The sequence below is a fragment of the Calidris pugnax genome, unplaced genomic scaffold (assembly GCF_001431845.1).
Source record: "Calidris pugnax isolate Ruff unplaced genomic scaffold, ASM143184v1 scaffold69, whole genome shotgun sequence".
In the NCBI taxonomy this organism is placed as follows: domain Eukaryota; kingdom Metazoa; phylum Chordata; class Aves; order Charadriiformes; family Scolopacidae; genus Calidris; species Calidris pugnax.
The window spans coordinates 2,713,875-2,740,360 of NW_015090859.1; the positions used below are offsets into that span (position 1 = coordinate 2,713,875).

The 26,486-nt window shown below is 46.9% G+C and overlaps 1 protein-coding gene across 1 annotated transcript in view; it reads left to right on the forward strand.

Annotated features, from left to right (window-relative positions):
* CARS2 (cysteinyl-tRNA synthetase 2, mitochondrial (putative)) overlaps positions 1–22,810 on the forward strand; it is a gene marked incomplete at its 5' end in the record, with an annotated part of 42,739 nt that extends 19,929 nt beyond the window's left edge. Inside the window, 7 exons of the mRNA XM_014944084.1 lie at positions 393–460; positions 4,374–4,440; positions 9,664–9,802; positions 11,920–12,043; positions 13,638–13,736; positions 17,785–18,048; positions 22,629–22,810. Of these exons, the coding sequence (XP_014799570.1) occupies positions 393–460; positions 4,374–4,440; positions 9,664–9,802; positions 11,920–12,043; positions 13,638–13,736; positions 17,785–18,048; positions 22,629–22,703 (836 nt within the window). The remainder of the gene's footprint in view (positions 1–392; positions 461–4,373; positions 4,441–9,663; positions 9,803–11,919; positions 12,044–13,637; positions 13,737–17,784; positions 18,049–22,628) is intronic.
* Positions 22,811–26,486: the final 3,676 nt, after the last annotated feature.

The following is a 26,486-nucleotide window of genomic DNA, read 5'->3' on the forward strand; positions in this document are numbered from 1 at the left end:
ACTTGTTTGTATCAGTTTATTATCAGTTCTGAGCAGAGACCTTGTTTTTTCCTTATTAGTTTCCTTATTATTATATTATTTCCTTATTTCCTTATATATTTCCTTATTATTCCTCTGCGTATGGTGGTGTTTTGATGTTGTTGTTGTTTTTTTAAAACTTTTTCTATGTTTTAAAATTCACCCAGCCAAAGTTGGGGATGGAGAAGTACGTAGGACTGTCGGCAAAGCTGGTGAGAAGTTTGTTACACATTGCATTGAAGTGGTTGGCGCATGTCCATCACAGCATATGCTGCCTCCAGCGTTTCCAGTGCCTCAGTGCAGTCTTTCTCATCCGCTCCTCATTCAGAAGCACACTTATTTATCCTGATTAATTTTTTTTTCCTCTGTTCTAGGGCATTTGCATGTTAAAGGAAGTCAAGAAAAAATGTCCAAGTCATTAAAAAACTACGTAACAATTAAGGTAATCTATTTCTGTCAGTTGAAGCAATGTATGTTGATAATATGTAAAAATTAATCACAGCCCTCTTTTGAGAAGACTTTGGAGCGGGTGCTTACGCTGCAGTAGAAGACCTGAAGCAGAGTGTTTCCCTAGTGCAGGTGTGCCTGTTATTGTGGATCTGGATGTAGGAAACCTGCTTGTACTCGAGGTTTGCTTATAATATGGATTTTGCTGAGCTGAGAGCATTTGTAGGAGCAGTGTTTGTGCCCCATACCAGGCTTCTGCGTTATAGGTTTATGGTCAGACTTAACAATCTCAAGAGTCTTTTTGATACCTAAATGGTTCTGTTCTACAGTGATGAGTTCTCATCTGTCTGCTCTTAATAGTGCATATGCCTTTGGGGCTTACAAAAGAGGAGATGTTTTTTCTTGTTCTGCTGTAGCTGAAATGGGACACAGTGTCATCGTTTGGTCAGGAAGCTCTTGGGTATCACAGAATGATATGGGGTTGGAAGGGACCTCTGGAGATCATCTAGTCCAACCCCTCTGCCAAAGCAGGTCCATCTAGAGCAGGTTGCACAGGAGCTTGTCCAGGCAGGTTTTGAATGTCTCCAGAGAAGGAGACTCCACCACAGGAGCTTGTCCAGGCGGGTTTTGAGTGTCTCCAGGGATGGGGCATCCACAGCTTCTCTGGGCAACCTGTTCCAGTGCTCTGCCACCCTCAAAGTAAGTTCCTCCTCATGTTTAGGTAGAACTTATCATGTTCAAGTTTGTGCCCGTTTCCTCTTGGCCTGTCACTGGGCACCACTGAAAAAAGACGGGCCCCATCCTCTTGACACCCACCCTTTAAGTATTAAGAAATTTAAGTATTAAGAAACTTAAGTATTAAGAAATTCTTTACTGTGAAGGTGGTGAGACACTGGAACAGATTGCCCAGAGAAGCTGTGGATGCTCCGTCCCTGGAAGTGTTCCAGCCCAGGCTGGATGGGGCTTTGAGCAACCTGCTCTAGTGGAAGGTGTCCCTGCCCATGGCAGGGGGGTTGGAACTTGATGGTCTTTAAGGTCCCTTCCAACTCTAACCATTCTATGATTCTATGAGTATTTACAGGCGTTCATCAGTTCCCCCCTCAGTCTTCTCTTCTCAAGACTAAGAAGACCCAAGTTCCTCAGCCTTTCATCATAAGACAGATGTCCTAGTCGCCTCATCATCTTCATAGCTTCTGCTGTACCTGTTCCAGCAGTTGCCTGTCCTTCTTAAACTGGGGAGCTCAGAACTGGACACAGTACTCCAGATGGGGCCTCACCAGGGCAGAGGAGAGGTAGGGGATAACCTCCCTTGACCTGCTGGCCACACTGTGACCTACAACCGCACCATGCCAGTGGTCTCTCATATTCTCTCTTATTTTTATATGACCACCTTGCTGATGCACAGAGAGCTTTGTCTTTCAGTAGCCACAAGCCACATCAATATGCCCTGTTTTACTGTGTCCCAAAGATTTTTGGCGTAGCCCACAGCAGGGTTTCTCTGCCAGGCGTGTGCGACCGAGCTGTACTTGGCACTGGGGTGGCCCCAGTGCTGGCTGACACCTACTGCTAGAAGCGGGTAATTTCCTTCCTTTAGACAAAGCTTGAGAGGCTGTTTTAGCACATATGTTCCCCTTTGCCCTCTCGTAAGACTGAATTAAAATCCCTTTAAAACAGAGTTCAATATGAGCTGCTTTATTCTTAATTCTCCTGATGCTGTCTGGGTATGGTTAAGCCTTGTCTCCCCCAGGAAAATTACTTGTCACTCACAATTTTCACAGAAATTTCCCAAATCTCGGCAGACATTTTGGACAGGGTGGAGAAATGAGCATGAATCATAGCAAGGTTTAGGTTGGAAGGGACTTTAAAGATCATTGAATTCCAACCCCCCTGCCATGGGCAGGGACACCTCCCACTAGAGCAGGTTGCTCAAAGCCCCATCCAGCCTGGCCTTGAACACCTCCAGGGATGGGGCATCCACAACTTCCCTGGGCAACCTGTTCATTGGAACACCACCAGTGTTCTCACCACCCTCACAGTAAAGAATTTCTTCCTGATATCTAATCTAAATCTCCCCTCTTTCAGTTTGAAACTATTATCCCTTGTCCTATCGCTACCCTCCCTGATAAATTAAAAAATTTAACTGAATGAAAAGAACATGTAGAAACATTGCCCTCCACATCTGTGGTGGGACTTACTTGTGTTGAGAAAACAAGAACTTCAGGCCCATCTCTCTTCCCTTGTGGGTCTCCGCTTTTAATTTCTTCCCTTAGACACAGCTCACAAGTATTAATCCTTCCCTGTAAGTGATTTTCAGTCCGGTCAAGCAAACTTCTTCCCATACAGCCTTCCTACATCTTGAAAGTGAAGCCCTACATGGAAGTGTTTATGCCTGCTCCAAAAGAGGGGAAGCCCATCCGGGCCAGGCCATGGGGTATTCTCTGGTCCTGCCAGCAGCCATCTGCTTTCTAGGCCATCACCCTGGCACGGCCGCCCTGTGTCCTCTGTGTCCAGCTGCTGTGTTTTCCTTCCCCCTGATCCTCTTCTCTGATTTTTTTTTTTTTTTTTTTTTTTTTTTTTTTTTCTAATAATAGCTATTAATTCTGACCCCCAGATAATGCATGGCCAAACAACCTGCTTTGAAAAACCAGTGATAACTTTCTCTGTGTTCCGTTTTTAACAAAAAGCAGAATTAGTTTTTCCTGTTTGGATGGTCCTTTCCCAAATTTTGAATTTATTTCCATACTTTACTCCTGTTGTTCTACCTCTCCCTATTAGTGTAAAGCATCTAGGCACATTGGGTACACTCAGTTATATAGACTTCATTTTAAAAAAACCAACAAAAAACCCCACCCACCACATCAAACAGCATCACTATCTATTTCTTAATTTAGCCCTGATGGCCTCAATTATTTCTGTTTTCACTTGAGAGACGGCACTTTGTCGATGCTTTGCCACCTTCAGCGTTCAGGCTGGTTTAGTCTGGGAGCAGAAGCTAAATTTTGAAAAGTGCATCTTTAAGCCAATGACACTTTCTCTATTTTCTCACTTGTATTGACTTCTCCTTATGATTTTCTATTTCAGTGGCACTTCAGTGTTACAAAGCTACCATCACCAATTTGTAAATTAAAAAAAAAAAAAAAAAAGCAGGAATGCAGTGTTGACAATCAATCTGCCAGGCGCGGTGTCCAGCCTTGCTGAGAGCAGAGCTGGGAGGGATCAAATGTTTTCTCAGTGTACCTTCTGAGCATTTAAGTAGTTCTTTATACTATTAGTGTAAATTAATTACACTAGTAGTAATAGTAATAATGTACTTTATACCATAGTAAATTATTTATAAAGTCTAATAAATATTAGGGTGAAACTAATGCGGTTTCATAATTAACATAGATAAATTCTAGAAGTATGTAAAAAAAAAAGAAGTTATTTTTGTTCACACCTCGTTTTCCTTCATGTTCTAGCCCTGCAGAAGAACTACACTCATTTCTTTTTCAAGAAATATTTCTTTTTTCATAAAGTTTGCAAAACTCAGGAGCTGTCCTTTCCTGCATAATTGTGTCCCGGTCTTAGCCTGGTAATTTCAGTTTGTCTTTTTGCAAAGGTCTTTATATGTTTGATCATAATTACATAGTACATTTCACTGTCTTATATTTGACACTGTGTGTATGTTTATATCTTGTATATATGTACAGACATCTGGCTGATATGGAATTAGATCTTATTTAGTTTAGACTTTCAACCAGTGTGTTACAGTTTAAAGCTTTATGGCTATCTTAAACTACAAAGACTGGGTTATTTTTCGGGTCAGTTTGTCTGAAATATGCTGTGGAACTGGTGTAAGGGGGTGGAAGAGCTCCTGGAGAAATTGCTTGATACAATGCTAAAGCTGTCTTTTTGTATGTGGAGTTTAGGATTTCCTGAAGAAATTTTCCTCAGATCAATTCAGGATGTTTTGTTTGCGCAGCAGATACAGCTCAGGTAAGGAGAAGAACCCAACCCTCCCTAATTTGTTGAGGTGAGTGTGGCTTCCCAGGCAGGGTCCCCAGCGGAGGGGTGGTGGAGCACCTCGCGGGGTTAGAAAGGCTGGCGATGCTCCATGGGGCTGCTCTTCACCTCACTTCTAGAAAAAGCATATTTACTGAGCACGGTACGTAACCATTCATCTGAACACCTTCCTGAGCCGCACTTAATTGCGACTCTCAATTAATGGCACTTTTCCATTAATGAATTACCTCCATCTCTGATTTGCATCTGTGGCAGCCGCTTTTATTTCAGTCACGATGAGCCGTTTTTGGAGACACATCTAGGTAGAGCTTTGCCTTCTATTCCTATAGGGTATGACAAGGGCTTGCTAATAACTTTCTATCTCCCTGCTGCGTTACTGTTTTTTCGTCTGGTGGAGTTCCTGAGCGTTCAGGCAGTTGTGTGGTGCGGTGCAGCTCGCTTACACCAGTGCTGGGTCACCTCATGATCCTCTCAGCCTGGCAAACGCCGCCGGTGGGGAGAGGCGTGGGAGGTTTTGCCACCTTCCCTGGCTACACCGTGCTGTTTCCAGCAGGCAGATGCTACTTTGAACTGGAAGAGGTTTTCATATGGATAGTGTTTTTACCAGTTGTTTGGGGCATGCCAAAAGCAGATAGTATTTCCCTAACCGCTGTCAAGTCAATCTGGCTTGTTGGCTCTCCTGGCAAGCTAAGGGGATGGTGGAGCACGGGACTACACCTGCTAGGTTATTTCGGTGGACCTCTAGGAGTATGTCCTGGTTTGAGCAGTACAGGACTAATTTTTTTTTCAAGTGCGTGGGAAAACTGCATTTTTAGAAAACTCTAGTGTCTGAATTTGAGAAAATATTTACTTTATAGCCAGCTATGGTATGTGGGTTTCAAGGTGTCAGTGTTTTCAAGCCTTGGCAGGTGCAGGGATGAGGAGGAACAAAACCCAGGCGCCTGACCCAGGCTGGCCAACAGGACTATTTCATACCATGAACATCACATTCAATATAAATGAGAAAGTTTGCTGTGAAGTTCTTTTTCTCTTAATGGTGGTGATCCAGAGAACTTCTTGCCCCAGTGCCAGACCTGTGAAGTTGTAGTGCTGATAGTGTCCAGCATTTGCTGTCCCCTGCTAGGAATGCACAGCTTCCACTGGTAGCATTGGCTGAGTGTAATCCTTGTATATTTTATATTGGTATTGGGATCAAAATTGGTTCTTTAGTGTTATTAACATTATTTATTTAGTCTTATTCTGTTAAGTCTGTTTATATTTCAACCCTCGGGTTTCCTTGGTTTTTCTAAGCTTGTCTTGGGGCAAGGAATGGCACTGGAACCCTGTGCCCCTTCCCTGTTGCGTCCCAGCTGGCTGCATTGGAACCTCTGCAGGAAGGACGGGACCCCTATTTTTTGCCTTGCTTGTAGGTTAAACACCTTCCTGCGATAAACACGGAGGGCTACCTGTGCATATATAGGTGGGTTTGATGAAAAGATATAGTGGTGTTATGTCAGAGTATAGTGCCAGTAAGCCAGTGGGCAGATTTCTCGAAGGTCTGTGTTTGCCACCTCCACCTTATGAGGCAGGGTGCCATTATTCGCTTCCAGATCACAGAATGGTGGGGGTTGGAAGGGACTTTCAGAGGTCATCTAGTCCAACCCCCCTGCCAAAGCAGGTTCACCTAGAGCAGGTTGGACAGGAACATATCCAGACAGGATTTTGAATATCTCCAGAGGAGACTCCCCAATCTCTCTGGGCAGCCTGTTCCAGTGCTCTGCTACCTTCAAAATAAAGAAGTTTTTCTGCATGTTCAGAGAGAAGTTCCCATGTTCCAGCTTGTGCCTGTTGCCCCTTGTCCTGTCACTGGGCGCCTCTGAAGAGAGCCAGGCCCCATCCTCTTGACACCCACCGTTTATGTATTTATAAGCATTGATGAGATCCCTTCCCAGTCTTTTCTTCTGCCGGCTAAGCAGACCCAGGTCTCTCAACCTTTCCTCATAAAAGAGATGCTCCATTCCCTGGTCATCTTCGTATCACCTCTGCTGAACTCTCTCCAGCTGTTGCCTGTCCTTCTTGAACTGGGGAGCCCAGAACTGGACACAATACTCCAGATGGGGCCTCACCAGGGCAGAGGAGAGGGGGAGGATGACCTCTCTTGACCTGCTGGCCACACTCTTTTTAATGCACCCCAGGAGACCATTGGCCTTCTTGGCCACAAGGGCACGTTGTTGCCTCATGGTCAGCTTGTCCACCAGGACTCCCAGGTCCCTCTCTGTTGAGCTGCAGAGTTGAAGATCCGGAGTCAGTCCCTGCTGAGCCAGGTATTTCCTGTACAACCTGTCAGTTTGTCTCCCTGCCATCAATTCCCCTTGCTCTAAAGATAATTTTGCTGCACTCCTCCTCATCTTGCTGTCTGCCTCCGAAGTGTTTTTATTAGAAGTGAGATCCCAAGCACCTTCTGTTTGTTCCTAAAAAGGTTTTCCTTGCCTAAACCTGTTGGCGATGATTCCTGCCATCCCTGCTTGTGCAGGAGGGGCAATGGCTGGAGGGGTGCGTGCAGGGAGATGCGTGGGTTTCATGAGAGTGGGAACCCCCTCCCTAGGCAGTTATTGTCACGGGGAGGATAAAGCTGGATGCCTTGCCCATGGGGAAGAAGAAAAAAGTCAGAGGAAAGAGGCTTTGATGCAGAACATCACCCTTCCACAGCATGTCTCTGCGCCATCGCCCTCTCTACCTGCTTAGGGTGGTGGGACTGAGCTGCTCAGGGTTAAACAGCACTGGTGGTGATCCAGACCTTCTGCTTTGGCTGGTGCCTCTGGTTGTCCCTTCCTTGGCCTAAGTCACCACCCTTTGGCCCACCTGGGGCTGCTGGGAAAAGGTCTTTCCGAGGTGCTACAGGCAGCAGCACGGTGCCCCCACCACCAACATGCCTGCCAGGCTGCTTCTGGGTGCAGCTTAAATGGAGAGGTGCCATCACCAAAGTCCTGTGGGACCCTGCTGTGAGGCACCGCTTTTCCTCTTGCATCTCCTCAGCAGTGGCTTTGCTTCTGCAGTTTGGTGGTGGGGCTGGGAGCCTGCTGCGGGCAGGTGGGTTCTGTCCCCAAAACGCTCTCCTGGTCACCAGATCCACTCCAGTGATTTTGTGAACCTGAGTGAATCACAGAATCACAGAATCTTCTAGGTTGGAAGGGACCTTAAAGATCATCTTGTCCAACCGTCAACCTAACTGACAAAAATAGACACCCACACAACAAACAAGGAGCATCATCACTAAACCATACCTCCCAGCACTACATCAACCCGTCTTTTGAACACCTCCAGGGATGGTGCCTCAACCACCTCCCTGGGCAGCCCATTCCAATGTCTGATGACCCTTTCAGTGAAAAAATTTTTCCTAATATCCAGCCTGAACCTCCCCTGGCGCAACTTGAGGCCATTTCCTCTTGTCCTGTCGCCTGTGACTTGAGAGAAGAGACCGACCCCCACCTCTCTACACCCTCCTTTCAGGTAGTTATAGAGAGCAATAAGGTCTCCCCTCAGCCTCCTCTTCTCCAGGCTGAACTACCCCAGCTCCCTCAGCCTCTCCTCATAAGACTTATTCTCCAGACCATACCATTTTGGTCCCTCTGGTCTTTCGTTACTTGTTGGTGCTAATAAACATTTGTTTTTGTAATTTGACGATGTAGTGATGATGCCCTGGGTGCCAGAGGAGGGAAGGAGTGGGGAGTACAGTGAAGATTTATAGAGCCGGGTGGGTTTGCAGTGCCTGCAGGCGGCGGTTCAGGAGAGTGCCGTGGAGCGGGGAAGAAGGATGGCTTTAATCAAAGCAGGCTTCATCAGGATAAACTTTCATCAAGTATTCCTTGCGGAGTTCCTGTAACCAGGGTAATCAGTTGAGTAATCTTAGCGGATATAAATGATCTCTTTCGGTATCTGGCCGTTTTCTAGAAGTCTGAACATCGGTCTTTTTAAAAGCTGAGTAAAGCTTAATTTTAAAACCAGTGTTAATGAGGCAGTAATGCAGATATTTAATTACACGGAAGTGGAAAATCTGACAAATACAGGTCTGGACTTTACGCCTTACTCGCACTGGGATGAATTCTACGGAAAGGCTGTTTAAACAGTGGGGCTTCTTTGGGATTTAGGCTAATGGAACTGAGATGGGGCCTTGTGTCTGGCTGCTCTAAAGAGCCTGTGCCTGGGCAGCGTTGGGTAGTTGCAGAGTGCAGTGTGGGCTGTAATGAGCGCAGGACCAGAGGTGAGACTGCTGTGGAAACTACAGGTGATGCTCAGTGTCATGTCAGTGAGGGTGTCCGTGTGTGTGGATGCCGTGTTAGCTGGGGGCTAATGTCATCTTTCCCTCTTGGTGGAAGAGAAGCACTGTAGGGTTAGGGTATGGCACATCTCATTGGAAAGCAGAGCTTTGCTTAGGACGTGGTGAATCATTTAACTTAAGGTTTTATCTTTCTTTCCAGTGCCTATAAAGAGGGCTAGGTCTAAGTGTGTACGTTGGGTGTGATGAACCCCATCCCAAACATGCCTTTACAAGTGTAAACAATCTGTATATTCTCTAATCGTTGCCTTCAAAAATTGATATGGCCAGTTTAGCTTTGATATTGTGAGGGAATTGTATATCTAGTGCAGAATTTAGACTACAAAATTTTAGTTCCATGTAGATTTTAGATGCTGGTGAAACAGCTCTTTAACTGTAGATGCCTGTATCCCTCACAGAGTCTGTGGTGAGGGTCAGGTCTCTTTGGAGGTCTTTAAAGACAAATTGCTAAATTAAAATTGGAAAAAAATTAGGGGTGAGATCAAAGGTATGTCGTGTCAACTTAAATCTGGGGGGATGCTTAGAAATATATCCAATCTAAACGCTTTGGAGTAGCAACTTCACAGAGAGATTCAATAATGAAAAAAAATTAAGTAGCTATTGCTTTGGTCAGATTCCAGACACTTTCTGAATCATTCTCCAGTAGGTTCTACTTTGTCATGTGTAACGATTGTGTTTTTATATTGATTTAATTCACCTAGTGCACATGAAGAGCAGAATTTTTAATTAAATACGCAATTAATTGTAAGAAAAGTTTGCTGTGACAAGTAATAGCAAACTTTTCCTGGAGTGACTTTGTCTCTCTCAGAGTATTATTCCTATGTATGACAGACAACATCCTTTCTATTCTAACACCTGAATATTTTTTTCTTTTTCTTTAGCAGTAGAATTTAGTGACGAGAGCATGGATGATGCAAAGCACCTTCTTCAGGCAATCTCCTCATTTATTAGAGATGCAAACGCTTATATAAAAGGACAGCTGGTATGTGAGCCTGTTAGAGAAGACATACTGTGGGAAAGGTAAGTGCATCTCCTGTATCTGAAAGATTGTGATTGTGTGGGCAATAATTTGCTGTCAGGCTTAGAGGGCTGACTGCTGTAGTGTGCTGAGTCCTCTTCAACAAGCAGGACCAGAAGAAGGCCTGAGAAGCAGTCTTCCCTGCCAGACCTCACCAAGAGCAGGTTTTTTTTTTTTTTCCTTTTTTGTCTACCCAGCTGCTTTTCCTCATAGACTGCTACACTCGGATTTTAAAAATACAGTGAACTGAGTTACTTGTCTAGCGTGCCTGTCCCAACACTTGTATCTTTGCCCCTCTTGAGTGATGTGGAAGGCAAAGCTGTGGCTGAAGTTGTGAGGTGATTCGGTTCGTAAGTAGAACTGTGCGTTAGAGACTGAAGAAGAAAGCAGATGACTGGAAAGTAGTATTGCCTTGGGCACCCGAGCTTGTGATCAAGCTGGCTGGCACTGCGTCCTGCAGCAGAGGAGAGACAGGGTTACTAAGGAACTGGCCGGGATGGAGATGTCACAGGAAAAGAGGAAATTATGGTTGCTGCAGCCCTGACGATGATGAATCCTCTTTGGAGTCCCTTAGGAAAACCGGATCATCTCCCAGGAGAGAGAGATGTGCTGTGTGTTGGGTGCAAAGCTGAGAAGTGCTTTGGAGTTGGGGCAGGGGGGGCATTGAGTGCCCTGAACTGATTTACATGCAGGCAGGTCTGGGGCGTAGGATGAGAGGGGAGACAGCCTGTGCTGCAGAAGTGAGAAGCCAGGTTCCTTGTGGTGCAGGCACCTCACTGTCAGGGAGCTTGGGGCTGCACCGACTGAGGCTTGCAAAGGTCACTGGAAGGTGTTACGGGGAAGGGGAGTTGAATTAAGTGGTTGTGGTGTTTGGCAAAAGTCCTTCAGCAAGAGGCTGCTGGAAACCTGTTGGTGAGAGTTAAGGGTGAGAGATATGAGGCATGTGGGGAGGTTGAAATGAATTGCCAGTGGGGGATGTGTGGAGGGCAAAACCTGTGTATCGCTAGGTGAAAAAACAGCCATGATGAGACAGAGCTCTTGGTTAGGAAAATGGTAGGTGTTCAGTGGAGAAGGGGTAACTGGGCAGGGAAGAGTGTTGGGAGGAATGGGTTAGGGCAGCAATCATCTGGTGTCTGAGGGGTGGGAGGTGAAACCACTTGTTAACAGGCACAGCAGGGTCAAGGAGAGCCCCAGAGGTTGGGATAGCTTAAGGCTTAGAATGGTTTGGGTTGGAAGGGACCTTAAAGATCATCAAGTTCCAGCCCCCTGCTATGGGCAGGGACACCTCCCACTAGAGCAGGTTGCTCAAAGCCCCATCCTGTAACCCTGCTCCCTGAGCTTTACCCTGAAAGGGCATCCTTGGGTCAGCACTATCAAGGTCTGGTTCTCCTGGCTGTGTACAAGAACGTGCCACCAGCAGCTGTTTGCAGCTCGCCATTTATTCCCCCTGCTCTCCCTGTCCTCCCACCTGCAGCAGCTGGTGGCACTGGTCCTGTGGTGGTGAGCGCTGGTTGCCCCACTGGCTTTTGGTGCCGTTACATGGACGGTCCCACCAGAACTTTTCCATCTGGGCCAAGCCAAGTGGAGTCCTGGGGCTGGGATTGGGCTTGCCTGGGAAATGAGGAAGCAGCTCCTGCTCCTGGGCAGGACTCCTGCTGCTGGCCAACCCCGAGTCAGCTCTCTTGCCAGGCATGAGAGTGACATGCTTGATGTGGCTTTGGAAGAGAAACATGCCTTTAGCGTGAAAAATGAGCTGCTGGAAAAAAAAAAACAACAAACAACTTATTAAGGACATGAGCAGTTTTGCTATCAACCTCATTTTCCATCTGTTTTTAAATGATTAAGGCAAGCCTTGCTCGGCTGTTGTTGGTTCCTGTGATTAACCATGTCTTTATTGAACGGATGTAGCGCTTTGGATCTTGACACGCGTCAAGTTTTTCCCTTTTTTTGCTGAAAGATGTATTCTCCCTGATCAGTGTAGCATCGCCCGTCATAGGACAGCTGGGATGGAAACGACAGCGTCCTTTCCGTGACTCCCTCTGGCTGAATGGCTGATGGATTCAGTGTACTGCTGGCATCTTGTTTGTCTTGTCTGAAAAGTTACCTTTTCTTCTTGAAGGCTAGCCAACACAAAAGTAACCGTGAAGGCTGCGTTTGCAGATGACTTTGACACCTCCAGGGCTGTTGCAGCAATTATGGACCTCATTCACCATGGCAACAGACAGCTTAAGGCTGTTACTAAGGTAACCCATTAGGATACAGAGATCAGAAAATGACAGCTGTCCACTGTCCTACTGCTTAACGCAGACAGATTAGTTTATTGTTCACGTAAGAAACCGGCAGAAACAAAGCCCCATAAATTGTTGACCTTAATGGTGCCCATTTGTCCTGACCGTATCGCGGGGCTATTGTTCCGTGCTTCGCCGCATCCAGGGGATGTTCCTTCCCTGCCTCCCTCTGCTATTTATACCTGAGGTGCCTGAAAGGCCTGAAGCTGGGGTGGCAGGCTGATAATTTTAGTGCTGGTTTTATGTTCATGCCATGCTTCTTTGCTTAATGCCCATGCACAGAAATGGACCTGAACTGGGAGCTGGGGGGTGGTGGTTGCTGCGGGGGCTTCAGCAGGCAGCCCCAGGTGTGTGGGGCAGTCACGGTGGCGGGTTCAGCTTTGGGGACCGAGTGGCTTCTGCCGTTGGCAAATTGTAACCGTGGCCTCAGCACGCCTGCACGAGCCCCTCTTCAGATGGCTTTTGGCAAAATGAGGCCCTGTTAAGATCTCTCGATGCTGACACAAAGGAGGCATCTGGTAAGGACAAGACCTGAGCAGTAAACACAGTCTGAAGCGCTTCTGGGTCTCCTTTTATCAACAGCTCTCTTTCTTGCTCAAGGCAAGCTCAGCCTTGTCCCTGTCCTCCTTGATTGCTGGTGTCATCACGTCCCCCATAAACACAAACATCACACATAAACATAACTACTCATTCCTCTCTTTAACCCTCTCACTGTTCTTACCTTAGTTGGCACGTTCCTGTTTCTTACCCTCAGCGGTTCCACCTCAGCTGCTCCCAGTTCGGATCTTTTGCTAATTTTACATTATGAGTTATCTCAGGCCCTGATGGAGATGTCCGATAAAATCCAGTACCAACTGCTAATTCGGTTGTGTATGTCAACATTCCTTTTGTTTTTAGGCAAGGGTTAATCCCTTTAATTGCTTCTCAGTCTATCATTTATTCTTGATTATTATTTTTTCTTTGGGAAAAAAATGTGGAGGAAAGAAAGGAATACATGTGTTCTCAAAAATGCTATTCTGTCGCTGCTGCTGGTGGTGCTACCCAGCCATGACAAAATGCCATGAGCTATCTCAAAGCAATCTTCACATTGTTTAAATCAATAAGACACTCAAAAAAAAAAAAAAAAAAAAAAAAAAAAAAAAAAGCTTTGGGGCTTTTTTAAATCATTTATCGTATAGGTGCCCTTGAAGCTGGGATTTTGTTCTTTTATTTTTGTTTTCATACATGCAGCCCTTTCATGCCCAGAAGTGCTATTTTTAGGTCTAATTTACTGCACGAGTGTAATGCATGGCAGCTTCACACATCTCTTCTCCTCGCTGCGCACGCTGGTAATAAGCTCTTCCCCTCCCCTGTTTACTTAAATCTTTTCCCTTTGTGTTGTGAGGTGCTTTTATATCTCTGTAAAAGTTCCCATCTGGGCAGGTGTTACTGGTGGAGGGAGATCTAGATAATTAGTAATAGTCTTCCCTTATGGACTAGGCTACGGAGAGATGCTGAGTTCTGTAATATGTATTGACTGGACAATCTCTTTTGAGTGTTTTTTAAACAGGATGCTGGATCTCCCAGAAGCTCTGTTGTGTATGGAAGCATTATTTCCTATATAGAAGGCTTTTTTAATGCCCTTGGGATGTCCTTTGGAGAAAGACAGGTAGGAAACATCTCTTCTGTGTGTACTAGTCTATGGTAGCAGCGCCAGCGTTATGTTTTATAGAAAGCTTTCCGAAAGCATCAGATGTAACAAAGTTATTTATGGGTTTAGTAAACCTTTCTGCACCACTTGCAATTTCTGTCGTGATGGCTTAGGAGAGCATGTGAGGGGGTAGAACAGGAGAAAGCAAAGTGTGGGCTTTTTTCTTCTCTCGAGGTACTCCCGGGAGACTTCAGCAGCGGTTGTGCTGTGGAAATGAGAAAGTTTGAGGAATGGAAGGAGAAAAAGTTAGCATTGGAGGCCTTTTAAGTTGGTCCTCCTACGTCTCTGGCTTTTCTCCAGCTCTTCCTCTCCTTTCTGCTGGTTGCACCCAGGCTGACTTGGATAGCTAGTATGACTATTTGTGGTTGTGACCTCCCTGCAACAGCAGGAGCCAGGGTCCAGCTCCTCTGGGTGCGGGGAGGGGAGGGCAGCTGGGGGGCCCATCACTGGAAATAGAATCATAGAATCATAGAATGGTTTGGGGTGGAAGGGACCTCAAAGATCATCTAGTTCCAACCCCCCCTGCCATGGGCAGGGACCCCTCCCACTAGAGCAGGTTGCTCAAGGCCACATCCAGCCTGGCCTTGAACACCTCCAGGGATGGGGCATCCACAGCTTCTCTGGGCAACCTGTTCCAGTGTCTCACCACCCTCATAGTAAAAAATTTCTTCCTGAGATCTAGTCTGAATACCTTGAGTATCCTCTAGTTCATGGAAAGGTAGGAACGGGCAAGGGGGAAAAAAGGAGAGAGAAGCTCAAAGCGAAGTACTGCACTGGGCAGAGGGTGATAAATATGGAGGGGATGTCCTGGTGTATGGAAGGGGAGCATTTAAAATGACACGAGGTGTTGGAGACAAGCAGGCGGCTCTGTGCTCCTCTCCTGCTCCAATCTGGAGCTGAATACCAAGAGGTTGAAAACTTTCTTCAGAGAAACTGTTCTACAAAAAACTGCTTTTGAGGAGGAGGACAAGAGGGATAAGAAAATGTTAATAACATTATTCATCCTTTGAAAGTCAGGCAGCAGAGCAATAAATGCATTTATTTACTTTGCCTCTTTGTGGATTTTTCCACACAATTTCTTCCAATGCAGTGGTTGGATGTGATTTGGCTGTGTCTTGCTCCTCATAACCCGTGGTTTGTCATGTTAATTTTTAGTGGCGTACTGAACACTTAACATTTGCCTGCAAGTTGGATGGCACAGTCATTCCTCCAGGTTCTGGGCTGTCTGTATGCAGGTGCCTGCTGCACCTACGTTTTTGCTGAAACAAGTGTCTGAATGCTTTTCTTTTTTGTATGCTGTGCTGGTTTCTCCGGGGCAGCAGGGTCAGCAGAAGACGTTGGTGCGAGGCAGGCAGGAAGGAAGGAGCAGCACAGCAGCTTCTCCTCTCTCCCCCCGCTCTCTCAGCTTCCAGTAAATGAATCAATCAAAATCTTCATCAGAAAGGTCCGTGGGCTGCCGCAAGCTAGTAAATAAATCAGTGCAGGGGTTGTTTTCTGTCCTCGAGACCAGCCACAGCAGCTCAGTGTCCAACCTTTCTTGCCCTTCAGCCAGGTGGCCCTGGGCATGCAGCTTGCCAGGAGCAGTCCCTGACCGCCGTGGGTCCTGGTGGTGGGCTGTCTGGGAAGAGGCTAGCTGGCCTAGCCACCACTGTGCTAACAGTTTCGTGTAGAGGCTACGGGGAGTGATATTTGCAACCTCTTCATTTGGGTGTTTGCAAATAGCCTGTGGGTCTTCTTCCCTTCTAAGATGGGATTCCTCATCTTAGGATGGATGCCCCATCCCTGGAAGTGTTCAAGGCCAGGCTGGATGGGGCCTTGAGCAACCTGCTCTAGTGGGAGGTGTCCCTGCCCATGGCAGGGGGGTTGGAACTAGGTGATCTTTAAGGTCCCTTCCAACCCAAACTATTCTATGATCCTATGATTCATCTCTGCTAATTAGCCTTAGGGTCTAACAGAGCTGCCTGTGCTTCTGCAGTGGTCGGTGGAGAGAAATGCACCCAAAAGGGGTGGTTCGTCTTAGTCTGGTGGTTGTATAAAATAAGACTGCCTGTCTTTCTCTCTGCATTGGCAAGAGAAGGAGCCTGGATGGCCACAGGCAGGTCAATCAGTCTGAAAAGATGATGGGTGGAAACCATCCTGCCTGTTTTAATGCTGGGGAGCTCTGCCCAAGCGTGCTCTATTGCGGGTGCAGCCAGGGGCAAACAGGTGGGGTAGGCAAGGGCTGAATTTCCATATAAAACATCTTATGAGCTCTTTGGACTGGTTGGTACTGCAGGAGAAGAAATTAGAGATCAGCCCTGAGAGGCTACACAGTGGAAATTGTGGAAAATATATGTGGTAATCGGATCAGTTCATCTCCTAAAGCTGCCCCTCCTTTTTGGAGGATCTTGCCTTTGTGCTTCTTTGAACTTTGGCAGTGGCATTTGTAGAAGTGTGTTTCTTGCTCCCCTGGCTGTTTGTCTTTCCCTTCTGTATTTAAGTATTTATCCTGCTCTTTTACCTGCCCTGGGTTATGAGGGAGCATTTCTGGCACTTAGTTTTATTGCCTTCTTCAGTCTCATAAACTTCTTTAGTACGTTTACATGTCTTGAAAGTTTGGGGAATTTGCTGCCTTTTATGATTGCGGGGAGCATTGAGCATCTCACGTTGTGTCTTCGACAGCCTCCCCCTCACCTCCTCCTCCTCCTCCTCTTTGTTTTCTTCAGTCAGTGACCTCTGAAACTACTCCCTTTCATTTCCATCCTGCTGTTTGGTGACTAAATGCAGTCCCCTCTGGCTTTAATTACTCAGCTGCTCTTCTGCTCCCGGTCGAGCGTCACCACCAGCAACTGCATCCCCCGGTCTCGGGGGGCTTTACGTTTCACTGCTCCCTTGTCTGCTCCCCCTCTTGTGTCCCAGTGATGAAGCACCGCCGTGGTGTTCTCTTCTTGTTTGGAGGTTTGTCCTTTTCCTCCCGCTTGGGAGTTTGCCTCTGGTGAGGAACAGGGACGGTTTCTCTGCCAGGAGCGAGACCAGGAGCCTGCCCTGAGGAGTGGCTGTCCTCTTCTGCCAGCACCCGAGATCTCCAGGAGGAGCGAGGCCGTTCCCTTCCTGTGCCATGGACCAGCGAGATTTATGCCAAGCCAGAGGAGGCCGAGGAAGCCTGGAGCTGGCTGAGGGAAGGAAGGGTCCAGGCAGCAGCCAAGAAAACCCAGGGAGGTGGTTGAGGCCCCTTCCCTGGAGATATTCAAGGAGAGGCTCAATGAGGCCCTGGGCAACCTGGTCTAGTTGGGGGTGTCCCTGCTGACTGCGGGGAGGTTGGACAAGATGACCTTTGGAGGTCCCTTCTGGCCTGGACCATTCTATGATTCTATGAAAACACCCACCGTGTGCAGGGGCTCAGGTCTTTTTGGGTGGCTGAAACTTCAGATAAGGCGGATCGGATTAAAGTTCTGTGGGAGGTTCTCTGGTTGCAAGGAGAAAGGGTAGTTGAGAGACTTAAAGCCAAAATACCTAATTTTCCTGGTTTGTGATTCTTGAAGAGGTTCTGGAGCCCAAAGGCAGAGCGAGGGGCTGGTGCACTCCCTGGCTCTGCAGACATTTTCAGCCCAGGGACTGTCTGAGCTGGTGGCTGGGCTGCCCTTGCTGTGTCGGATGGCTGTTGCCAGGCTTTTCTCCCATTGATTTGTCTAATCCCTTTTTAATTTATGCACGCTTCCGGCATCTTGGAGGTTTCCTGTGGCGATGAGTTCCACAGTTGGGTTATGCCGCGTGTTATGTTTCACGTGAGAGCCCTCTGCTCCGAGACAGATGCCTATGTAGGAATACACTGAACTACTCCCAGGTGTCCCTGTACTGCAACTTTTTGTCCAGCATTAGTGAGATTGCAACCTTTTAATCCTACCAATTCAATGGAAGATGCAAAAGCAGGAGAGGTGAGGAGGCCTTGGTGCATGCTACTCCGTCGGGGTTGATATTTTTGGAAATCATTCTCAGATGTTTGTAAAGCAACCCGTTTGGTTTCTAGGTGGCTGTGGGAGGAGACCACTCCGCTGTCCTCTCTAACGTCATGGAGGAGCTGGTGCGGTTCCGCGCCAAGGTCCGTCACTACGCGCTGGCTCTGCCCGACGGAGCAGCAGACGCCGTGCCCATGGAGGGTGCTGAGGGAGCCAAGGGACCAAAGGAAGACCAGAAGGAAAAGAGGCAGCAGTTAATGCGGGAGAGAAAACCCCTCCTGGAGGCTTGTGACAGTCTGCGTGGAGACCTTGCTGCCTTTGGAATCCACATAAAGGTAAAAAACTGTAGCCCTCTTTGTGAGACCATTCGTCTTTTTTTTTTTTTTTTAAGATATTTATTTTTGCCCTTTGTGCCCCTTCGGCAGCTTTTGGTGTGACTGCAGTAGCCATTGCCTTGTTGTACTGCTGCCCTTGTCTTCTGCTCCCTCTCACCCTCGTGTCTCCATGTAACCTACTTCTGCAGTTACTCAGGGTATGCTCTTTGGCCACTGAAAACCCCATAATATTCAGAAACGCATAAGTTGCCCACATTCAATCCAGAAGGAGGGGTATGAGTAAGGTGTGCAAGGTTGCAGAGGAACTGGATAGTAAGCTGAGATGACTTCTGAAAAGAATGCCTTCCCTCTACACTCCCCACATTCCCCCATCAAAAATTATATGTCCCCCTAAGAAAGCCTCTTCCATCTTCAGCAGCTGCATTCCCAACTGTTTCTGAACCACAAGTAGTTTTCCTGATTTCTGTACCAACTCCTTTCTCCACCCTGCTTTCTACTTCTGGCCTATACCTAATGCCACTGTTCTTTTCCTTTCCCATTCCCCCAACCTGTCTCCTGCTCAGGAGAAATCCCTTCACTGGTGTCACTGTCTCCTCCTGGTTTCAAGGTGCTTTATTACTTCTTTAATGGGTGCTGCTTCTTCCAGTTCCTCTTGCTTCACTGCCCTTCTCTTGGTGAGGCCCCACCTCGAGGGCTGTAGCCAGTTTTGGGCCCCTCACCACAAAAAAGACATTGAGGTGCTGGAGCAGGTCCAGAGAAGGGCAACGAAGCTGGTGAGGGGTCTGGAGAGTAAGTCTTATGAGGAGAGGCTGAGGGAACTGGGGTTGTTCAGCCTGGAGAAGAGGAGGCTGAGGGGAGACCTTATTGCTCTCTACAACGATCTGAAGGAGGGTGTGGAGAGGTGGGGGTTGGTCTCTTCTCCCAAGTCACAGGCGATAGGATAAGAGGAAATGGCCTCAAGTTGCACCAGGGGAGGTTCAGATTGGATATTAGGAAAAATTTTTACACAGAAATGGTTATTAAGCATTGGAATGGGCTGCCCAGGGAAGTGATTGAGGCACCATCCCTGGAGGTATTTAAAGGATGGGCTGACACAGTGCTTAGTGACAGGGTTCAGTGATGATTTTTTATCAGTTAGGTTGATGGTTGGACTAGATGATCTTAAAGGTCCCTTCCAACCTAGACAACTTTATGATTCTATGATTGTCTCCTCTGCCACGCTGCTCATTTTTTTTTTCCCCTCACTGGGGCACTGAGCCTTGCCTAGTCTCCTTCCATCTCGTTATGATTCTATGATTGTCTCCTCTGCTCCAGCCCTCGTTGGGTCAGTGTTGCTCCTGACCTGCAGAATAATCCTCCACTTTCTCTCCAGCGTTTCTCTCCCTCCCTCCAGTTCACGCTGCTCATTTTTTTCCCCTCACTGGGGCACTGAGCCTTGCCTAGTCTCCTTCCATCTCGTTATCAGCGGGAGGATGTGAAGCACAGCAACATTAGGGAGTGACAGCACACATCCCCTCTAATTGCGGAATGGGAGCGCTGTCAGTTCTCAACACGCCTCTTAAAAACAAATATGGTCGCCCATCACCTGATCTGAGATGGAAGTGAGCGCCCTGATCCAAAGCAGTGGTGGTGACCTGCAGCTGTGAAAGCACAGGAGGAGCTGCGGGCTCCTTCGCTTGTTTGTGTGTAGCTAAATCCTGCTCTTCACTTCTCTGTCAAGAAAGTTTGCAAATCCAAACAAGCGCAGCGAGACAGAGTCTTGGAGAGGAAGCCTCCCTTTTGATCTCTTTGGCAAAGCAGCCACAGCCCCACCTCCAGCCTTTTGAAGATTTGTTTTGATTTGTTTTTAAAGGGATTTACGGGCATTTAATAACCTCCTAGAAATTGGCCTTAGCTAGCGTTCAGCCCGTTCCATTTGTTTCCATTTTTTTTCCTTAATAACCTGAAGCTCAGCATAATCTGTCTCCTGCTTGTCCCAGAGTAGTTTGCTCCTGAAGATGAAGCACACGTGCACGCGTGAGCGCACACCACACGCCTCCAAAGCTGAACTCCTGCTTCTCTTGCTGATGCTTTGGAAGTGTCTGAAGGTGTGCTGTGAAGGTTGCCCATATCTTGCCTTTGCAAATCCCAGAAGAGTCCTACGAATGGAGCGATGGGGCTTCTACAAGGAGAGGCTGAGGGACTTGGGGCTTTGTAGCCTAGAGAAGAGAAGACTGAGGGGGGATCTTATCAATGCCTATAAATACTTATAAGGGTGAGTGTCGAGAGGATGGGGCCAGTCTTTTTTCAGTGGTGCCCAGTGACAGGACAAAAGGAAATGGGCACAAACTGGAATATAAGAAGTTCCGCCTAAATGTGAGGAGGAACATCTTCACTTTGAGGATGGCAGAGCACTGGAAGAGGCTGCCCAGAGAGGTAGAGCAGTCTCCTTCTCTGGAGACATTCAAAACCTGCCTGGACACGTTCCTGTGCAACCTGCTCTAGGTGGACCTGCTCTGGCAGGGGGGTTGGACTAGATGATCTCCAGAGGTCCCTTCCAACCTCATGTGATTCTGTGATTCTGCAGCTCCTCACACAGGCTCACTGGAGCACCTGTGAGACAAAGAGGTGGCCTTACCCAAAGCAGGGCTCTCTCCACCCTCCTGCTCCACTGGGCTGGTTGGCCACCTCGTGTTGGCTAGTGCCAAAAATGCCACGGGAACACAGCGCCTAGCAGCTGGGGCCTGTGTGCCCCACAAGGGCTTGGGGAAGTAATTTGAATTTCCCTTTTCTACCCAGCCTCCGATTTCCGTGAAACTTTCAGGAGCCCCATGATACAGAATCACAGAATCTTCATGGTTAGAAGGGACCTTTGAGATCATCGAGTCCAACCACAAAAAAAAAACAAAAAACCAACAAACAGCAAAAAAACCCCCACAGACACAAACCAACAATCTCGGGGACTAGAACATGCCCTGAAGAGCCATGTCTACATGTTTCTTAAATACCTCCAGGGATGGTGACTCCACCACCTCCCTGGGCAGGCTGTTCCAGTGCCTGACCACCCTCTCACTAAAGTAATTCTTCCTAATATCTAATCTAATCCCTCTCGTTAGTGACAGAACAAGAGGGAATGGCTTCAAGCTCCAACAGGGTAGGTTTAGATTGAACATTAGGAAAGAATTTTTCACCGAAAGAGTGGTCGGGCATTGGAACAGGCTGCCCAGGGAGGTGGTGGAGTCACCATCCCTGGCTGTGTTTAAGGGCCGTTTAGATACAGTGCTAAGGGCCGTGGGGTAGGGGAGGACTTTGTAGAGTAGGATAGATGGTTGGACTCGATGATCCCAAGGGTCTCTTCCAACCTAGACCATTCTATGATTCTAAACCTCCCCAGCTGCAACTTCAGACCATTTCCTCTGGTCCTGTCTCTGGTCTCCCTTGGGAGAAGAGGCCAACACCCACCTCTCTACAACCTCCTTTCAGGTAGTTGTAGAGGGCAATGAGGTCTCCCCTCAGCCTCCTCTTCTCCAAACTAAACATGCCCATACACAAGTGGTAACACCGCTGTGAACATGCTGGAGGGAGAGCACATGTGGCTCAACTTCTCAAGGGCATGTGCAGGAGGAGAAGCAGCAGAACAGGTGAAGCAGACGAGCCTCACCTCCACCCCATGCAGACCAGGAAGCCCTGGCTTGGGGCTGGGCAGGGAGGGGTTGGCACCTCGAGGGTGCAAGTCGCGACTTGGAGAATGCTAGTAACTTAATTCCTGTAAAAATCAGCTTTTAAGAAAGGGCAGTTTCTCCTTGAGCTTGTTAAGTTTGTCATCTCTGTACCCTGGTTTCTTCTCTCTTGCTGCTCAGGGAAGATGATGGTTCTGTCTGAAGTTACAGGGCTTGCAACAAGCCGTTTAAAATACCCACTGGTTTTTCATGTTGTGACAGCCTGCTTGAAGCGCACGCTGGTCTGTGCTTTGCTTAGTAGTGAATCGCACTAATTAGGTATTTATGCATCAGAACCAATTTTCACTTGAATGGGAAGAAAATTCTATATTATACTGTGGCCTCTCTGGTGAGTCAGAGCTCACGTAACATTGTCACGGATCGGTATTTTATTTTCAGCCATTGCAGTCAAACAACCGGATCTCAACAGTTGTGATGCCCAGTTCTAACGATCTTTTTCAAATAATCTTTTTCAAAACTGGGGCAGTACCACAGTACAGGTATTGGTATCTCAGGCAATATATTCTCATGTATTGGCCATAAGAAGAGCTGCTTTCCATGTACATGAGCCCTGCAAACATGAAAATGTGATGGCTGGAGTTTAACAGAAGTTACTCACATGAGAGAGACTACGCACGCTAAAGAATTTACATTTCTCTGGTGGGGTTTGGTTTTTTTTTCCTTAACTGGGAAAATTGCCTGGGTTTGTTCCAGTAACGCTGCTGTTCCTTGGAGGTGGCATCACCAGTTCTTTTAACAACCCGGACAGGGGGCTGTGCTGCACCAACCTGGGTCAAAGACCTGCCCCCCCCATCCTTACACGGGTGTGTGATCCCCCGTGACCCAGACACCTGGGACTGACCCCCCTGCTTCTTCTTACAGGACAGAGCTGCCGTGTCAACCTGGGAGATGGTGGAAGGAGGGCAAGCGGAGCAGCAGACTGGGAAAAAAAGCTGATCCTTCATCCTTGGACTTTTTATTTTTATTTTTTTTTTTAATTTCAGCTGCTTTGTTAACAGTTGTAAATACCCAGTACCCTCCAAATAAAATCCTTTGGAACGGAATGGCTAACAAAGATGTAACACAAGCTGAGGAAAACTAGATCAATGAATGCAGGACTCCCAGCAGGTGCAGATGTGGTGCAGGTGGGGGAAGCATCCAGAATAGAGGGGAGCAGGGACACAGCCCCCCATATATTCTACTGCAAGAAATGCCCCCGCCCCACTTGCTGTGTGATCTGCCCTCACGGCCTGTTGTGCTGAGAATTAAAACACGCTGAAGATAAAAGTCCTTAGGCCTTTAAGGGTCTTGAAAAGTTCTACGCCCACTGGCTGAAACAGTTGTCCTCAGGCACAGAAGGAGGTGGCGCTTTCAGCCTTGAAGTATTTCCTTATTGCAGCCTTGCTGAGAAATCGTTACCCATAATGAGAGGGTGTCCAGTTACCTGCGAGGCTTGGTGTCCTTTGGGTTTGCTGTTGCACAGAACACTCAGGATCTCTCCAGCAAAAAGGCGAAGATAAAATTAGTATATTTAGGCTTTTTTATTACTTTGCAAAGGATTAACCAACTGACCAGGTAAGCAACCCCCATAAACTTCAGGCTCAGTACAAAGTCTCAGCACTGAAAATCACATGGCTGTTGTACACTGTAGGATAACGCAGGCAAGAACGCCTTCAACACCACAGCCTTTCTTCTTTTGCTGTTTTTGTGTTAAACAAAAATAACCTCCCCTGGAGTGTGGGGCTGTAGGTGAAAGGAGGGAGCGAGGCCCTGCCTTGCACACGAGGCGACCTGTGTTCCAGTGGCTGAGATCATGTGGGGCTTGTACTTTACCTCCTGCCACACTTTCTTCAAATCAGTGTATGAAAAGATGACAAAAACGTAAGAACCTGGCTTCACATGTGAGGAGTTTCATTTGAAACTACAATTCACACAAAGGATCTGTTCAAAAGGAGAAAGGCTTTCTGGTATATTGTTAAGCAGAAAATGAAATGCGCAGCTGTTTTTCTGCTCCCTCTCTGGTTATTGGTACTCCTAGAGAAGGTGGGGCGGGCCCTCATTAGCAGTTTAGCAGATGCTTATTTATAGAATCACAGAATGGTTTGGGTTGGGAGGGACCTCAAAGATCATCTAGTTCCAACCCCCCTGCCACGGGCAGGGACACCTCCCACTAGAGCAGGTTGCTCAAAGCCCCATCCAGCCTGGCCTTGAACACTTCCAGGGATGGGGCATCCACAGCTTCTCTGGGCAGCCTGTTCCAGTGCCTCACCATCCTCACAGGAAAGAATTTCCTTCTACTATCTTAATCTAAATCTCCCCTCTGTCAGTTTTAAACCCTTACTCCCTGTCCTATCCCTACAGTCCCTGATAAGAGTCCCTCCCCATCTCCAGTGGCTGCATTCCTCTATTCACCTGGAATGAATGGCAAAGACTCATCCCGGCTTCAGAAGACACCAAAGAAAGTACACACAATTAATTTGCTATTATTTTTATTTCCTACCAAAAGAAACTGCTACATTTCCAGAATGTTTAAAAATGGTAACAATTTGTATACATTAGTGGATAACAGAGTTACAGCATCTGTGCAGCTTTAAAACCAAGAGGGCAGGTTGCAATCTGGACTGAGCTCTGTTAATTGATCGACTTCGCCTACAAATGCCATTTAGGTGATAGTACCACTGATGTTCTAAATACAAAAGAAACGCTCATTTTAAAGGAAATCAAGTAAGCTGTTTTAACATCAGGTTTAACTTTCTGATTTTATTTAAAAAGGACTTGGGCATCTCAAATAGTTTTAGGGGGAAAACCAGTAGCAGCTTAGTTTCCCCAAAGTTGTAGATGATAGTTTACAAAACTGCTGATATTGAACACCAGAAGCTCATCTCTTAGGAGCAGATGTTGCTCTAATCTAAAAAGTCTGTGAACCCTCATAGACCAACATGAGCAAACATTTAAAAACCTATTTTAAAAATAGGTAACTGGTTTAAAAAGAAAAAAAACACAAACCAAACAAACCAAAAAAAAAAAATGCATCGGGGTGAGGTAGTAGTCACAGTGCATCCAGAACTAACGACTATCAGGGGCAGGAGGGACACACTGGGAGCAGCCTCTCTGATTCCAGGTGCCCTCCCTGGGCAGCTATTGCGAGGTAGGGGAACGCAGGGCACTGTGTTCCAACCTGGAGCTGGATCACTGGAAAGGGGGGGGCTGTAATGAATATATAACATCTAGTGCAGTCACCAGACACGCTGCACGCTTGTTCCTGTAGGTGCTTTAAGGAGTATATACACCAGGAGCCAGACTGGGGGTTTAGGGGCAGGACCCACTTCTGGAAGTTTTTTAAATGTCCTCTGCCTGAACTCACCCCTCTCTCCGTATCGGTTCAATCCCTACGAGCTTTGACTGAATTCCCCAAAACTGAAGAAAGGATACTGTGCAAAAATCCAGTGCAGCTTCCCCGTTACACCCGACGCTCGCCTGCCCTGCCAACAGAGCCCGCTGGGTATGGCCCCACAGCAGGAGTCGGCCGTCTCCATGAAGGATAACGAGCCAAAAAAAAGCCACCTACGTCTCCCTACACTCATCTTCTCAGAGCTCGAACTTCATTTGGGTTTAAAAAGCACTTTGCTCTTCCGTGATCACCGAGAGCCTGTCGGGTATCACTACGTTTCTGACCCTGCCTAGCACCTCTCCAAATGATAATGTCACAAAGTTCATCCTATCGAGTTCTAGATGAGTCAAGGCCAGCTAAAGGAATAGAAATTTATTTTTTTTTTCCCAGGTAAAAGCATAATTACTGTTTAATGCTAAGATACCTACAGTAAATCCTTATTCTGCGACGGGGGGAGCCTTTTCCAAAAAAACCCAAGGTGTTGCAGGAAGGGGGGTACTGTCGGAACCAACGCTGCCTCTGGGACTGGGAATGGGAAAAAGGCAACTAATTACATTCAAAATCTACAGCGACTCTCATGCGTTCCCTTTCCAAAGAGGGTGACATTTTGCTTCTTGATATGCTAGCGTGGCAAAAAATGAAATGCAATAGCTAATTCTAGACAGAGGGTCTAAGAATGAAAACATGACAACCTTGGTGCAATCCAAGAAAATTCAGTTGAGCTGGTGGAAGAATTTTTATCTAAGTATCAAGTGCATTATTATTATTATTTTTTTGCTGTTCACACTTTAGTTATTGCTCAATAACTATCAAAAAGAACAGAGGAATACTTTCAGTTTAGTTTTATTATATTATAACAGATCTGCGACTACAGCTTATTTCAGCCAAAACATTTTCATATTCCAAACTCTTAAAAAATATCTACATTAATCATATTTTTCTATTCTGAAAAATAAAAAAAATCTACCTATCATCATACCAATGCTGCTACAGCACTTGAAAGGGTGCATTACTTATGTAAATTCTACGGTAAATGTAATTACTCTTGCAGTCATTGTTCTTCCTTTTTGCTTCTTCTTCTCTGCTGCTGCTTTGGCTTCAGGTTTCAAAAAGTTTGCTAAAAGCTGTTCCGACTTCTGAAACCATGTCGGAGGCAGTCATTGAACGTCCCAGTTTTTGAAAGGCTTGGTGGTTAGACTGCCTCGTGAGAGAGCAAGCTCCAAAAGCAGCCACTAGAAAGGGATTTTGACTAAAAGGAAAACAAACAAACAAACAAACTGTATTATAAACAAAATCTGAACACTCTTGGGTAATCCCTAAGGCCTTGGCCGTAATCTTTGGACCCACAG